At 34.0% G+C, this 18,243-nt stretch overlaps 1 protein-coding gene across 1 annotated transcript in view; it reads right to left on the bottom strand.

The window, feature by feature from the left end:
- Positions 1–2,719: 2,719 nt before the first annotated feature.
- The window catches only part of LOC136830908 (dentin matrix acidic phosphoprotein 1-like), a 101,563-nt gene continuing 86,039 nt past the window's right edge, over positions 2,720–18,243 (bottom strand). The window contains exon 4 of the mRNA XM_067090881.1: positions 2,720–2,907. Within this exon, the coding sequence (XP_066946982.1) occupies positions 2,720–2,907 (188 nt within the window). The remainder of the gene's footprint in view (positions 2,908–18,243) is intronic.

The following is an 18,243-nucleotide window of genomic DNA, read 5'->3' as shown; positions in this document are numbered from 1 at the left end:
CTGTCTTTTTCGACATCCTATTACTTTCAGGGCCCTCTCTTTAAAGTGTAATTGTATAGCCTATCTTAATTTGGTGTAAGAGTGTTTGTTATTCGATGTTTTCAGTGTGTGGTTGATTTTTTGTGTTCATTTAATGTATTTTGTAAGAGGCTCAGTGGTCATTTCTTTCTAAAAAGTTTGTATTAAATATTAAGGTTTTATTTTCAGCTTTTACTTATCCTCCTTGATTCCATCTCTGTACACTCTGTTGCGGCCATTCCACCTATTGTGGACTTGGTCGTTAGTGACTTTATTTGTATTTTAAGAGACTTGTGTATGTTTGATGGGCGTGGGCCCATAACAATATATATATATATATATATATATATATATATATATATATATATATATATATGATAAAAGGAGCCCATGAAAACGTCAAAGGGTAGAAAGTTAATTGTATATTTCAGGGACCAGCTGTCTCCATCTACAGGCATGTATACAAATGTAGTGCCTGTACAGAGAGACAGTTGGTCTCTGAATTATGGCATTTCTATTTTTTTTTTTTGGCGTTTTTATGGACTCCTTTTACTGGATGGAATTCTCTTTAAACAGAAAATAATTCACAGATATATATATATATATATATATATATATATATATATATATATATATATATATATCGTTTGACTTAAAAAAAGTGTTTGGGGACGACTTTTTAATGCAGAAGCGCTTTAAGCTCCGCTAACAAATGATAAAGATCATTTATCATGCTTTTTTGCTATTTTATAGTAACCGCAGATAGGGGACGAGGTGAGAATTTGACGGTGATCTTTGTAGAGGTTTTTTCGTCACATTAATTTAGTAAGTGTAGTGTTTAATGTTTTTTTAGGCACTCTAAAAGTCATTCGTAAGTGAAAGAGGAAAGAAGTTATATTCGTTATATCATTCCTGCCTTTTTATGTAATTTTATTTATGATGCAGCATTAGAATGTTAATGTAAGTTATTAGCAAGCTACGTCCTATTGCAGCCAAGGGATTTTAATTTTTGATTCTTCGAAGATTAGCTTTTAGATAAGAGCCTGTAATTAATATTGGTCTCAATAGGACTTCTCCCAAAAGTTTGCCAACAAACCAAGATTTGTTATTATTATTATTATTATTATTATTATTATTATTATTATTATTATTATTATTATTATTATTATTATTATTATTATTTATTTATTTATTTATTTATTTATTTCCCGGAGAATGCGTTTCTTTAGGTCGGTATCTCCATAACATGAAAGTCACAAGAAAAATACACTTGTTTTAATTAAAGTCTTTAAGACATATTGCTATTTTCCCTTTGTAAGAAAAGAATCCCAAAACTTCGAAAATAATGAACTAAAAGTAAAAGAACGGTTATAATAATCCTAACAATAAACAGAATAGATTATTAATACGTTTAACAAAGCAACCTACTAAAGACCTCGAGCTCTATCTCCTTTGTTGTTTAATTGAAGGTAAATATCAAAGAGACTTAATGAGTGATATTTTCAGTAGTTTACGAACGTTGAGCTCAAGTAAGTCATTTAACAAAGGAAAAAAGGTCTTAATAGTCGCCGGGTTATCAAACATAGTGAATAATTGATCAATCTCGTTCCGCTCGAAAACAGTAATGCATTATGTGCTGATACTCTCTCTCTCTCTCTCTCTCTCTCTCTCTCTCTCTCTCTCTCTCTCTCTCAGCATTACAGCCTTCTGTACTTGCCAGTTGCCTTATTACGGCTATTTATTTATTTATTTTTGGGGTTTTTTTGCTACCTACCATTTTAGATATGGTACGTTTTTTTTTTATAAATCTGATAAATTAAATGTTAAGTGTAAATTCAAGGTTAGTTTAGGTTAGTAACTACGTGGAATTGCTGTTAGTTTTAAGGGATATAGAAAATATTCAGGATACATAATATGGGGTCTTTGTTAATTAAACAGACGTTACTCATCAGGTACAGACTTGTTACTTTTCAGGTACAGACTTGTTACTTTTCAGGTGCAGACTTGTTACTTATCAGGTACAGACTTGTTACTTTTTCAGGTACAGCCTTGTTGCTTATCAGGTACAGACTTGTTACTTTTCAGGTACAGACTTGTTACTTATCAGGTAGAGACTTGTTACTTATCAGTTACAGACTTGTTACTTTTCAGGTATACTTGTTGCTTCTCAGTTACAGACTTGTTACTTATCAAGTACAGACTTGTTCCTTATGTTACTTATCAAGTACAGACTTGGTGCTTACCAGGTACAGTCTTGTTACTTATCAGGTACAGACTTGTTACTTATCAGGTACAGACTTGTTACTTATCAAGTATAGACTTGTTACTTATTAGTTACAAACTTGTTACTTATCAGGTACAGACTTGATGCTTATCAGGTACAGACTTGTTGCTTATCAAGTACAGAATTGTTACTTATCAGTTAAACTGAATACTGTCTAAATATAAGTTATGACAGGGACCACTGGGGAAAGGAGGAGATTCCTCAGAATACATCAGAATTCGCAGCTGTAATATAAGCATTACATATACCCTTGGCATTATGAAAGCGAACGAATTATTATTGCAAAAATTTTTGCTTACATACAAAAAATATTAGCAATAACAATTCGTTCGCCTTCACAATACCAAGGGTTTCACAGGTTTCACTTGCTTGACTATCTCCTCGTTCCCTCGTCTCCCACCCTTCCTTGCCTTTTCCTCATTCCCTTTCTTCGTTTCCAGCCTTTGATATCACGGAGGCGATGTAATACACCCGGGAATCTTTGCCAGTTGCACCTGTGCAGCGGAAAAGTGCAGAAAATCTTTTGACTCTCCGTAGTCCCTCGTATTCCATTGTTTCGGGCGGGGGCGGGCGGTGTTGGGTCTGGTGGTATTGCTGCAACAAATCTGTTCCGAGGAATTGCTGGTCAGGATAAAGAAAGGTAAAAGCAGAGAGTTGGTCCTGACAGGGAACGATCTTTTACGGTAAAGGAAGCACTCTAGATAATTAAGTTCTTTTTTTTTTCTTTAACTTTAAGCTGTTTCTCTTAACTGGGTATTGTTCCTGAGGAAAAACAAAACCCCGGACATTGCCAAATTCATACCCAAACGGCTAAATCATGAATGAGCCTCCCGAGCAGTAAACTTCCTCAACATCAGCCTCGTCATATATTTACACCGAATGCTCATCAACAACGCATCGAGCCTCTTACACATACTGCGCCATTTCCCTCGACCGTACACGCATTTTCTCTCTTCTTAAATGTAGAGTCTCTTTCTTTCCAATACTTCTTATGTCCTTTTAGATACTATATATGTACTGTAAGGTGTATTGTATACTCCATGTTTCTTCTTACTGGTCCATATAAAGTATATTCAATAAAAATACCTTGTTCTGACTCATTATTTTTAGTTTTCTGTAAAAGAAAACTATTGTGCCAGGCCTGTCCGTCGGCACTTTATTCTGTCCACACTTTTTTTTTTTGTCCGCCCTCATATCTTAAAACCTACTGAGGCTAGAGGGCTGCGATTGGGTATGTTGATCATCCACCCTCCAATCATCTAACATACCAAATTGCATCCTCTAACCTCAGTAGTTTTTATTTTAATCTAAGGTTAAAGTTAGCCATAATCGTGCTTCTGGCAACGATACAGGATAGACCACCACAGGGCCGTGGTTAAAGTTTCATGGGCCGCGGGTCATACAGCATTGTGCCTAGACCACCGAAAGATAGATCTGTTTTCGGTGGCCTTTATTATACGCTGTAACGGCTGTACAGAAAACTCGATTGCGCCGAAGAAACTTCAGCGCATTTTTACTTGTTTATTCTTGTGTTAGATGTTCATTATGTCTTCGTTCTTTGAATCAGTAATAAAACTAACTTTTAGGTTCGTTATCTTTCCAAGAGTGAGCGAAAACATTAGTCGAGTAACAGGCAAATTATTCTAAGAATTGGTTAATGTAAACACTTAGCTATTAATATATTCGAGTCATTGACATTTGCTTTCTACCCCACTAAAATTTCCACCAAGTAAATGTCTTGGGTGAAAAATTTCATGAAATTTTCCTATTCTGAATGAGGGTCTCGACAGATAATTAAATACTAAAAAAATAAGCGATATTTGTGCGCACATGTTTTCAGGACGTTAATGCTATTACCGGAGAGACCAATAACAGAATGGTTTATGGTTTTCTAGAAATGAATTCTTCCTTTTTCAGTATATTTTACCAAAATTAGGCAATAAACTCCCTAGGCACTCATGCGTTATTTTCACCAGAACAGTAACTGAGGCAAATTCAGCACTCTAAAGTACATTCTTTAGAAGAGAAGACCTAATATAATCCTAAGAACACCCTCAGTAGTTCTCGTCGAATTAATTTGCAAAATTGCCATAAACAACCTCTTGTTTGCCAAGAGAAGAAAAGAGTACGCTTAAGATGATGATGATGATGATGGCGCCATTGAAATAGGGATGAGAAGGTAGCAGATTTTTTTTTTAGAATATTTCCAGCCATTTCGCTCTAAAATTCCAGTAGAGTAATAACTTCCGCCCGTGTGATTGCGCCCCGTGTTCCAGGTACACTTTCTCTGGAGCCTTTTCTCTCTCTCTCTCTCTCTCTCTCTCTCTCTCTCTCTCTCTCTCTCTCTCTCTCTCGGCTGAGGATTATTTTGTTTCCAGGCGTCCGACGACGTCTGTTCTGGAAAACAGAGTAGCGAAATTTAATGAAATTCCTGGAAGGGCCAGAGGCAAGGAATCATTATTGTAGGGAACTTCATTTCTCAAATGGAATTACGTCAGTGAATTATGATTTTTTTTTTTAAATTCATGTGTTAGGTTAACCTTTTCACAATACAAATCGTAATTGCTGAGAGGGATTTTAGAAAACAGGATTTTCGAGTGATCTCTGTATCGACACCTTTTTTTTTTTTCCTATATACTAATCTGGTGTGGAGGTTGGACAGATACACATATTTTTATTATACAGTATGTATATATATATATATATATATATATATATATATATATATGTGTGTGTATAATATAGATGTATATATATATATATGTATGTATAATATATATATATATATATATATATATATATATATATATATATATATATATATATATATATATATATATCTATATCTATGTATATATATATAATATATATATGTATGTGTGTGTATATATACATATATATATATATATATATATATATATATATATATATATAAATTGAGTGACGATTTTTTATGGTTTTACAGATTTTCGTACCTGTCAAATTGCCGTATATATGACAGCACCATTTACAGAAATTTAAGGACAATACTGTGTTTTTGTTGGTCTGTAATAGAGGTATTTTGAAAACTCTTATTCAGTCTTTCGCTTTCATGCTCCCTATAAAATATTTCGCAATTGCCGATCCCCTTAGTACTTGATCGTACATGGCCTTACAGTGCACATAAATACTGGTATAAAGTGCTTAGGTTTTAGAATAATTCCTTTTTCCAACCATATTTATTTTCACCTAAAATTCTCACGTGAAAAATAAAAAATTGTTACACGCAATATTATGGGATTAACCATAATTTGTCCAGTAGTAAAAGGACAAATGAGCAATTCTTCGAGGAAGCAGAAAAATTATGTCCTATATTCCCAGCTAATCACCCCTCAGTGCAATTTCCGTTCCTGGATCAATTTCATTTTTGTGTTTTCTGTCCGCCATCATATCTTAAAAACTGCTGAGGCTAGAGGGCTGCAAATTGGTCTGTTGATCATCCACCTTCCTATCATCAGCCCTCTAGCCTCAGTAGTTTTTATTTTATTTAAGGTTAAAGTTAGCCATGATCGTGCGTCTGGCACCGCTATAGGTGCCAAAAACACAGTCCACCACCGGACCGTGGTTGAAAGTTTCATGGGCCGCTGCGCTGCTGGGAGTGTCATACAGCATTATACTCTGTACAGAAAACTCGATTGCGCCGAAAAAACTTCGGCGCATTGATTACTTCTTTATTCTTTTATCTCCTTACAGAAAAATAGAAAAGCGCAGCATTACAGGAGTACAATATTTCCTTTGATATTTCTGAATTTTTTTAAATAATTTTTTTCATTATTTCCTTTCTTCTTACAGGAGAGCAGCAGAGTGCAACTTCATGTGAGTACAATATTTTCATTGGCGTTCCTTAATTTATTGACCAATTTTAATATGCTATATTATAATTAGAAATATCTTACCTTTGCGAACATTCAAGAGATGCGGTTTTTTATTTTTTATATTTGAGTAGTTGCTAAAGCTTTTATTTGTAAAAAAAAATATGAAGTTATTAATTGTTTTATTGGTCCATGTAAAATAGAAAAAAATGTATTCGTGAGTATTCTTTATAATGATTATATAGCAGTTAAATCAGTCAATAGGTAAGGAAACTAATCGTTTTCAGATTAATATTTCAGTGATGAAAAGATTGATAAAAATGCAAGGCAGTATAGTGATGAAAATGATCAGGCACCATTTTTTTATCCTTTCAAATGTTTCCTCAAAATTCTGTAATTTTCTCATAATTTCGGTATCGTTTGACATTCGATGTAAATTTAATCCCCTTCAGAGTAAAACCCTCAGAATCCTTCTTGCTGCGCTTTTCATAAACTGTGCTGCCCGGGTATTTTTTATTTTATTTTATGATGGAGTCGCCTTTATGAATAGGTAAGTTATTATTTGTTTAGATTTTAGTAGCAGTATTAACCTGAAAACGAGTTACAGGCGTGTATTTGTTGGTTTAATAAGTAAAAAGCGACAGTGATGTACATGTGAGCGAGTGTATTTTTCCAGAATACAAAAAAAAAAAGGTTTTAAAACAGCATTCGACCGTTTGCACAACGGTCGAAAGCTCCCGCCCCTTTTTTTTAACCCTTTTTTTTTTGTATTTTGGAAAAATACATTCGCTCATATGTACATTATTGTGGCTTTTTACTCATTATTTCCGGTCACATAATGGTGATGCACCATGGATTTGTTGGTTTTGTACAATTGTTTTGGCTGTTACAGAAAACCTATTTTTATATAACTGTCTGGATATATATAATATTTTATTTAATAGTCAGTGTTCGGCATCACTACAATAACAGGTCATATGTGTCGGTCTAACTTTTCGCTCTCAGAAATTATATTTTATACTTAAGTAGCTATTATAAATAATGGGTTATTTAGGGTAGATTTCATATGAAGGTAAGGCTATGAACAATGGTCATTTAATGGATAGGTACAGCCTCATTTGCCGGGTGTTTAGCTAAAATATTAAGATAGAATTTACGAGATTACTCAGAGAATCTGATCTAAATTTTTTTATTTTGAAATTTGCCTGAATGGAATTACTTTATATATATATATATATATATATATATATATATATATATATATATATATATATATATATATATATATACTGTATATATATATATATGACATTTTTTTATCACACCGTGATTCATATACAGTCATGAAACTGCAAATGTCGCTTAATATCAAATCCACGCTGCCTCGGGAATATCCCCGATGGGGAATTACCACCGAAGGGGAATTTATAAGTGATAAATGGACGGACACTGCCGAGTCTCGATCCCGCGACACAGATGCGCATCCAGCAACTCCAGTCGATCGGGGATATTGCCGAGGCAGCATGGATTTGATATTAAGCGACATTTGTAGCTTCATGATTATATATATATATATATATATATATATATATATATATATATATATATATATATATATATATATATATATATATATATATATATATATATATATATATATATATATATATACACACGCATGTATGAATGGGTGTATATTATATATATACAGTATATATGTGTATGTGTGTTTGTGTGCACTCGCGTTTATTTGTGGGATAGACCATAAAGAACTCCTGAATACATTTCCCTATTTCAGATCCATCGGAACAAGCGATGCCTTCTGTGATTTATTTCCATATTATCAAAAACATTGAGTTTAGACAAATGAAATCTTTTCATTTTACCGCGACAATAAAATTGCTACCGAGAATTGATGATGCTTGTATACTTCATCAGTTCATTTTTACACTAATGTAAATTTTTGAAATATACGATGCTTATTACTAAGTAGATAGTAAATGTTTATAATTTTATAAAAGAATATTTCATATATTCTTATATAACGTATATATTAAAACAGCCAAGTTACGGATGCCTGTAAATCCCAGAATACCTCGTTAATTTTGGTTTCTTATTGGCGCGTGAGTTATGAAGTTTTAGTTTTCTGTAAAAGAAAACTACTGTGCCGGCTTTGTCTGTCCGTCCGCCCTTTATTCTGTCCGCACTTTTTCTATCCGCCCTCAGATCTTAAAAACTACCGAGGCTAGAGGGCCGCAAATTGGTATGTTGATCAACCACCTTTCATTCATCAAACATACCGAATTGCAGCCCTCTAGCCTCCTCAGTAGTTTTTATTTTATTTAAGGTTAAAGTTAGCCATAATCGTGTTTCTGGCAACGATATAGGACAGGCCACCACCGGGCCGTGGTTAAAGTTTCATGGGACGCGGCTCATACAGCATTATACCGAGGCCACCGAAAAGTAGATCTATTTTCGGTGGCCTTGATTATACGCTGTAGCGGCTGTACAGAAAACTCGATTGCGCCGAAGAAACTTCTCTTTGTCCATTTGTTATCGCTTGTCATGATTAAGCAACGGTCAAATGTCAATTTATATTTCTCTGATGCAAATTAGCTGAGTTTTCATTTTAAAATTGCTTGTTGGAAAATTTCCATTTTGTGTACTACAAACTTTGTTTCATTATAATCATACGAAAAAAAAAATGTTTGAACGATAATTGTTTTGCCGCAGCTAGAACATATGCTACTTGTTTTATAAATTGCACGAATTAATGACACTGCAACTCCCAATGAGCTAATTAATTTTGGACGCGGAGATTTCCACATATATAGAAATATTGCATCATTTTTATCCACGTGAGATTGCATTCCACTCAGATATATGGGATGATTTCGAGGTAAAATGAGATTTCCCAAAACTGACCATCATTCTGTTATTATGAAAGCGATTTAAATTGTTGATTAAGAAATGGCTATTTAAATTTTTAATGAAGGGTTAGTATCCTTTGCTAGATGATAATGCTGTCATGAATATTTTCATCGTCGAATGGAATGGAATATAGAGTTTAGGCCAAAGGCCATGCACTGATACATATGAGGTCATTCAGCGGTGGAAAGAAAATTGAGAGTAAGTAGGTTTGAAATGTGTACCTGGAGGAAAGCCTCGCAGTTGCACTATGAAATAATTGTTAGGAGAGGGTGGATAGCAGGATGGAAGAAAGATAATATGAATGGAGGTACAGCAAAAGGAATGAAAGGGGTTGCAGCTAGGAGCCGAAGGGACGCCGCAAAGAACCTTTAGTAATGCCTACAGTGCACCCCGTGAGGTGCACTGATGGCCCTACCTCCTGCTGGGTTCATTGTCGAAAACACGGTTGTAAATTAGTATAAAAATAAAAAAGCTAAGTTTAAAAGCAAGATTGAAGAATAACTGTTGACAATGAATTAATATATTTTTAATTAATGAAACAAAATATTGTTTACTTCTTCCTAATGAACACCATATTCTTTGGGAGCTTGAATTTCAAGTCAATGGCCCCTGTGGGCTTGTTCCATATAAATGCTGTCCTTCTTCTGAATAATAATAATAATAATAATAATAATAATAATAATATCCACCACTTATGCATACGCACATCATAGCCTACTTTTTTGTATGAATGCAAATTTATCAACAAAAGAGGCGTTAACAAGACTTAGTATTTTTGCATAATAATGCGGAAAAATAACTCATAGGTACTACTGAAGTGAGTATTGAAGTTTATTATTATAATTATTATTATTATTATTATTATTATTATTATTATTATTATTATTATTATTATTATTATTATTATTAAGCGATGTCAGGCAGGACAGCCGATCGAGGCTACGGCCTACCCCAACGACAAATCAAAGTCCATCGAAAAGAGGGCATCGTGCTTACCCCATATAAAAATGGGAAAAAGCACGTTAAAACGAAGAAGATTGTTATTATTGAAGGAGAAGAATAATAATTATCCTTGACAGCAGTTGTGAATTAGTTCGTGGACCAAGAGCCATTGGATTCAGTGCAATGGTAAAACCTAAAGAAACAATAAAGATTTTTAACTAGACTTAATTTTTTTTAGGGAACAAAGGACAGTCAGATAGGCACTTAATATATTTTTGCATAGACACAGAGAGAGAGAGAGAGAGAGAGAGAGAGAGAGAGAGAGAGAGAGAGAGAGAGAGAGAGAGAGGCAAAGCAGTTAAAATAAAAGACGAAGAACCTAATTTGATTCAGCCATCTCGAGTTTATTTCTTCCCATTTACTCTAATTATACTAATTTTATTTGAAATTAGATTCATTCTAACAATTTACTGAAAGGCAGAGTATGTTCTTTAATGGTTTTTCAAAATTATATCTGATTAATTTTTTTTTATTTTAAAATTAAATAATGAATTTTGAATCTTCTTTGATATTTATTTTGGCGAATGTGATTCGTATCTAAGGATATCAGAGGCTTGGATTAGAGAGAGAGAGAGAGAGAGAGAGAGAGAGAGAGAGAGAGAGAGAGAGAGAGAGAGAGATAATTATGAAAATTAGCTATAACTCAAAGATATGTAATTAATGATACAAATATTTTTGGTTCGAAAACCCAGGAATCCTCTGCAGTCATTCCAACTGCAAATTCCCAAACCGAGACCCACATTATTTCAGATTGGATCTTCTTCTATCTAACTGCTTTGTGTGTTGTTGATGTTTCTACAATGCAAACTTTGATATGTTCTTGGGAATGTTCTTGGGAATCACTTAGCACTTATATACATTTTATTTATAATTTTTTGGTTTTTATCATCTGAAAATGAACCTCGCATACGTGTTATTTTCCGCCCAAGTCTCTTAATTTGGATGTTATTTTGTTTGCTGAAATGTTCTTGCGAATCACTTAGCACTTACATATTTTTTAATTATCATTTTCTGGTTTTTATCCTTTGAAACCGATCGTCGCATGTTCCGCCCAGGTCCCTTAATTTGGATGTTATTATGCTTGCTATTTCATTTATTCTTTCATTCTATTTCTTTAAAGATGGAGAAGTAGTAAGGAGAATATACCTAAACATTAGGAAGAGAGAAATGAATATTGAGGTGAAATCTTAACACAAAATAAACTTAGATTCATTTTGAAATTTGCTTTCATCTTTTGAACTGTTTTATTAAAAAGTCGATGCCTGAACATTTTTCATCTTCTTTTCAAAACCAGAGATTTTGTTAAAATATATTAAGACTATCTCCTCTTGATCATGAACGTGCGTATAGTTTTGAATTATAAATTTCTTGAAGAAAGATGAAGAGCGTTCCTTTGCAAATCAGGATAATATTTAGTTATATCCATTACACACAGAGAGAGAGAGAGAGAGAGAGAGAGAGAGAGAGAGAGAGAGAGAGAGAGAATAATTATTCCATAGTCTCTAATTAAAACCTCTGGGTTTTCTTGAGATGTTGCAGCTGCATCATGGAATAAAAGAGAATCAATAAAACAAAGGTCCGATATTTCCCAGAGATTGGATCATCCTGTCTCCCCGCAGCTGTTGGTGTTGAGGGTTGTGCAGTGAAAGTAACTTTCTTTCTCTTGTGGAAAAATGATCGCTTTCTTTTTCATTTCTCTTTCTTATTCTTTTGGAAAGTATTCTGTTTTGTAATTTTTATTTAATTTAACGAGAGAGAGAGAGAGAGAGAGAGAGAGAGACCTCGATGTGTTGAGGTTTGCTCAGTTAAAGTTCCATTCTTTCTACAGTGGAAAAATTAACGCTTTCTTTTTCATTTTTTTGCTTATTCTTTTGGAAAATAATCTGTTTTGCTTGTGCAGCCATTTTTTATTCATCTGTAATAAGAGAGAGAGAGAGAGAGAGAGAGAGAGAGAGAGAGAGAGAGAGAGAGAGAGAGAGAGAGAGAGAGAGAGAGACCTCGATGGTGTTGAGGTTTGCGCAGTGAAAGTTCTATTCTTTCTCTTGTGGAAAAATGAACGCTTTCTTTTTGAAAGTAGTCTGTCCTGCGTAGTTTATCTCATTTTTATTTAATTTATTTTCAGAGAGAGAGAGAGAGAGAGAGAGAGAGAGAGAGAGAGAGAGAGAGAGAGAGAGAGAGAGAGAGTAATGAAAGTGAACCACAATTAAAAAAAAGATGTAAGACTAATGATTAAAAAATCTCCGTTTATAAAACTCAAGAATCCTTTGTAATCTTTCCGGCTGCAAATTTCAGATCCACATTATTCCATATTGGTTCATCTTCCCCTCAAATGCTGTGAATTCTTGAGGTTTCTGGAGTGGAACCTTTTATTTGATTTTGGCCATCATTGAGTTTTTTTGTTATTTTTGTTTTTTCTGATTTGTTCTGGAAAGAGTTATTTTGGGTTTTTATTTTTACATATGAACCTTGTAATTTCAAAATGACACCTGCGTTACCTACCAGGCTACAGGAACCTTGAAATTGAAAAATGACACATGGAAATGCCCGTTATTTTTCGTTTGTTTCTTGATTTTGATGATTTTATAATTGTCTTTTTATTTATTCTTTTATTCTATTTTTTGAAGGTGGAAAGTAATAGGGAGAAGATACCAAAACATGAGGTAGAGAAATGGGTATTGAGGTGAGATCTGGACAAAAACGAAACTTAATTTCATTCTGAAATTATCTTTCATCTTTTGCACTTTGAGGTCGATTTTGAATCATTTTGCCTCTTCCTTTCAAAGCTGAGATTCTACTTTATGTACACTAGAAATATCCCCCATTGTTCATTTAGAGAAAGATAATGAGAATTCCTTTGCACATTGGGAAAATATTTTAGTTCTCTATTAAAATATATATATATATATATATATATATATATATATATATATATATATATATATATATATATATATATATATATATATAGGCCGAATATATATATCGAATATATATATATATATATATATATATATATATATATATATATATATATATATATATATATATATAGAGATAGAGAGATAATTACCTCACGCCATAAGAGAGAGAGAGAGAGAGAGAGAGAGAGAGAGAGAGAGAGAGAGAGAGAGAGAGAGAGAGAAGAGAAGAGAAGAGAGAGAGAGAGAGACAAAAATTAATCAAAATAATGTAAGTGAAAGGTACAGAAGGCCCTGAAGTTGAGAGAGAGAGTCGGAGAGAGAGAGAGAGAGAGAGAGAGAGAGAGAGAGAGAGAGAAGTTCAGTATAGGAAACGAAATTTTATTTATTAATTAATAGTAAGTGAGAAAAATAAGGGTATTTTTACATTTTAAAATCTGAGATATTCTGAGACCCGGATCCCCGGAAGAGAAAGCTGAACCAAAAACAGTAAAAGCGAGTGTCCCATATTTCTTCAAAAGGGATCAGCTTCCTCCGAAACCGCTTTTGGCATTTCTATTGTCCGTCCCTGTTCGAATTTCATGTTTTTCTTTTGCAGTATCGGCGTTTTTTTTTAAATCGTTCATTTTTATTTATTTTCGATATAAATATTTTATAATTACAGTATTTACGTGCTCGAATGGCAATCCGGGAATTCTCTTTTCCCAATTCAGGTATAAGATTAGAAAGAATTGGGAGGAGAGATTGATGAGAGAGAGAGACAAAGCACTACAGTCAACATGGAGGTGGGAGAGAGAGAGAGAGATGGTATTCACTTATAGAGAGAGAGAGAGAGATTATAAGGAAAGCTATTAAGAAAAAGAGTAATGATAAAGAGTGAACGAAAAAGCCCAAGAACCCACTCTGGGCTAGTCGTCAGGAGCTTATTTCTTTTCATTTACTCTAATTGTCTTGATTTCATTCAAAATTAGATTCATTCTAACAAATCAGAAAGAGAAGACAGAGACTGATGTGATAAATAGTTTTTTTTTACTTTGGCAGAAATCTTCCAAACGCAAAACACCTGAGTTCAACGGTGGGTTGATGGGAGATGGTATTCTTATTTCGTTACTTTACTGTTTCAGAAATTATTACTGAATTTTAAATGGTCCTCTCATTTCTATTTTGTCAGATGTGATTAGGCTCTAATGTTTTGTGTTTGTGTTTGTGTGTGTGAGAGAGAGAGAGAGAGAGAGAGAGAGAGAGAGAGAGAGAGAGAGAGAGAGACAAAGAGAGAGAGAGAGAGACAGAGTTCGACGGGGGTTGAGAGAGAGAGAGAGTAATTATTCCATGCAGACTAAATCTAAAATCTCGGGGTGACCCAGAGATGTCGCAGCTGCATCTTGGAATAAGAGAGAAGCAATAAAACAAAGGTCCAATATTTCCCTGAGATTAGGTCATCCTGTCTCGACTGGTTAGTGTGCAGCTGTCGGTGTTGAGGGTTGTGCAGTGAAATTATCAACTTTCTGTGAAAATATATTCTTGTGGAAAAGAACGCTTGATTGTTTCTTTAAATAGTCTTTTTCTCTTTTCTGGTTTTGCAAACAAATTTGATGGGAGATGGTATTTTGACTGGTTAGTGTGTTGTAGTCCTGATTCCTCGTCCGTATTCAACGGTGGACTTTTTTTATTAATTTTTTTTTTTGATTTTGATGAGAGAGAGAGAGAGAGAGAGAGAGAGAGAGAGAGAGAGAGAGAGAGAGAGAGAGAGAGAGAGAGAGAGAGAGAGAGAGAGAGAGAGAGAGAGAGAGAGAGAGAGAGAGAGAGAGAGAGAGAGACCTAGATGGTGTTGAGGAAATTTTATTTATTAATTTTCTGAAAAAAGCTCCATCATTTTTCTGAGATATTATGGAGAAATGAACCAAAAACAGTAAAAGCTATCATATTTTTTGGATCATTCCTCCTTTCTATTATGTTGGAAAACAGTCTGTTCTTCGTGTTTATATAATTTTTAATTAATTTACTTGGTGAGAGAGAGAGAGAGAGAGAGAGAGAGAGAGAGAGAGAGAGAGAGAGAGAGAGAGAGAGAGAGAGAAACCTCGGATCAAGGCTGTATGTTTTATAGATTTTTTATAGAAAATGAATCACCGTCAGGTGCCCTTTGAGTTACCGCTACTTGAGCACAAACTGTGAAAAAAATACTTTGTTATATATAAATACTTGAATTAATGACACTGCAACTCCCAGTGATGGAATTAATTTAGACGCGGAGTTTTATAAATATTCCGAAACATAACATAATTTTTATACGATGGAAATTGCATTCCTTGAAAACAAAATGAATAAATTAGAGGTAAAATGGAATTTGAGGGTTATGCAGAACAGAAAGAACGCAACATTCAGGTATTACTTTTGAAAATTTTTTGGAATGATCAGTTTTTTTTTAATTTTTTTTTTTTTTTTTTTTTGAAGATTACTAAGAGAGAGAGAGAGAGAGAGAGAGAGAGAGGTACCTAGATGGTGTTATTCTGTAGGGAAAATGCTGGAGAAATGAATATTTGCATCGTCGAAATCACTGTTGAAATTTAGTCTGGAAAATACATTACGTTACTACTATAAAGAATAAAAAGATTAAAAAATCAAGGCATGTTTTAAACAATGAAAAGAATCAGAGGTGCCCTTGAGTTAGACTTGAGCACAAAGTGAAAAATACTTTGATAACAAAAATAATAAAAATAATATAGCGGAGTTTTAAAAAGAAACATACAGAATGCTGTGAAACTGAAATTAGAGAGAGAGAGAGCAGAGAGAGAGAAAGAATGATCATTTAATTTTTATGAAATTACTAACTGGTAATATTAAAATGCTAGCATGAAAATCGTCGAAATCACTGTTGAAATTTAGAAAATACATTACATAAAGAATATAAAGATTAAAAAAACAAAAGAATAAAAGATTAAAAAAGGCTGTCAAACAATGAGAGAGAGAGAGAGAGAGAGAGAGAGAGAGAGAGAGAGAGAGAGAGAGAGAAGAGAGAGAGAGAGAATGAACAAAACGATTTTTCCATTCTTGAAAATCTGCGGTGTTCTGAGACCCGGATCCCCGGAAGAGAAAGCTAAACCAAAAGCAGTAAAAGCGAGTGTCCCATATTTCTTCAAAAGGGATCAGCTTCCTCCGAAACCGCTTTTGGCATTGTTGCTCTTCCTGTTCCGATTTCTTGCTTTTCTTTTGCAGTATCTGCGTTTCTTTTTTTTTTTTTTTTTTTTTTTTTTTTTTTTTACAAAATTATTATTAATTTCATTTTTTTTATTTTTGAAATACACAAATCAAATGTGGTCGTTTATGTGTCCAATGGACGGTACAGGCATTTTCTTTTTTCAATTTTGGAAGGAGATTAAAAAGAATGAGAGAGAGAGAGAGAGAGAGAGAGAGAGAGAGAGAGAGAGAGAGAGAGAGAGAGAGAGAGATTTTAAATAAAGTTAAGTATACCTTAGTTTAACCAGACCACTGAGCTGATTAACAGCTCTCCTAGGGCTGGCCCGAAGGATTAGATTTATTTTAAGTAGCTAAGAACCAATTGGTTACCTAGCAATGGGGCCTACAGCTTATTGTGGAATCCGAACCACATAACGAGAAATGAATTTCTGTCACCAGAAATAAATTCCTCTAATTCTTCATTGGCCGGTCGGAGAATCGAACTCGGGACCAGCAGAGTTCCAGCCGGGAACGATACCAACCCGTCCAATGAGGAACTACTAGATTCATTCTAACAATTCACAATGAGAAGATACAGGCTGTCGCTGTTTCTTATACTTCTAGTTTTCTTTCATTTCGTTACATTAGTGTTTCAGAAATTATTACTGAATTTTGAATGGTCATCACATTTTTATTTTCTCTAATTTGATTAGGCGTTAATATCCATGAGAGAGAGAGAGAGAGAGAGAGAGAGAGAGAGAGAGAGAGAGAGAGAGAGAGAGAGAGAGAGAGGCCTCGATGGTGTTGAGGTTTGTACAGTGAAAGCTCCATTGTTTCTCTTGTGGAGAATTGAACGCATTCTTTTAGCATTTCTCCTTCCAATTCTTTTTGAAAGTAGTCTGTTCTGCGAATTTTTGTAATTTTTGATTAATTTATTTTGAGAGAGAGAGAGAGAGAGAGAGAGAGAGAGAGAGAGAGAGAGAGAGAGAGAGAGAGAGAGAGAGAGAGAGATCAAGGGTGTTTATTTTCTAGTAAATGAATCACAGTCATTGTCTTTTGAGTTGGCATTACTCGAGCACAACATATGAAAAAAATCCTTTGTTATGTATTAATTACATTAATTACTTGAACTAATAATATTGCAACTCCCAGTGAGGGAATTAATTTAGATCCTGAGATTTTTAAATATTCAAAAACATTACATAATTTTTATCCGATGGAGATTGCATTCCTCGAAAACAAAATGAGTTAATTAGAGGTAAAATGGAATTCCCCAGAACTGAGTAACATTCAGGTATTACGAAAGGGATTTAAATAGTTGACTAATAATGGCCATTTAATTTTTATATTAAGAATATCATTCGGTACCATATTTAAATGTTGGCATGAATATTTGCATCATCGAAATCACGACTGTAATTTAGTATGCAAAACACATTACGTTATGACTATAAGGAATAAAAAGATTAAAAAGGTGCATCAAACAATGAACAGAGAGAGAGAGAGAGAGAGAGAGAGAGAGAGAGAGAGAGAGAGAGAGAGAGAGAGAGAGCAGAGAATAATAAGAATAATGTAGCTAAAAATTACAGGAGGCTGTGAAGCTGAGAGAGAGAGAGAGAGAGAGAGAGAGAGAGAGAGAGAGAGAGAGAGAGAGAGATGACAAAAAATAATCAAAATAATGTAGCTAAAAAGTACAGAATGCTGTGACGTTGTGTGTGTGTGTGTGTGTGTGTGTGTGTGAGAGAGAGAGAGAGAGAGAGAGAGAGAGAGAGAGAGAGAGAGAGAGAGAGAGAATAAACAAAATGATTTTTCCATTTTTGAAAATCTGCGGTGTTCTGAGACCCGGATCTCCGGAAGAGAAAGCTAAACCAAAAGCAGTAAAAGCGAGTGTCCCATATTTCTTCCAAAGGGATCAGCTTCCTCCGAAACCGTTTTTGGCATTGTTGCTCTTCCTGTTCCAATTTCTTGCATGTCTTTTGCAACACCGGGCTTTTTTAAAAAAATATTATTTTAATTAATTCTTAGAATAAATGTATTGTTTAATTTGTATCCATTTGGGCATTAC

This window comes from Macrobrachium rosenbergii, chromosome 47 (genome assembly GCF_040412425.1).
Source record: "Macrobrachium rosenbergii isolate ZJJX-2024 chromosome 47, ASM4041242v1, whole genome shotgun sequence".
Lineage (NCBI taxonomy): Eukaryota > Metazoa > Arthropoda > Malacostraca > Decapoda > Palaemonidae > Macrobrachium > Macrobrachium rosenbergii.
The sequence above is the reverse complement of the archived record's forward strand: the minus strand, read 5'-3'. Positions and strand labels throughout refer to the sequence as shown.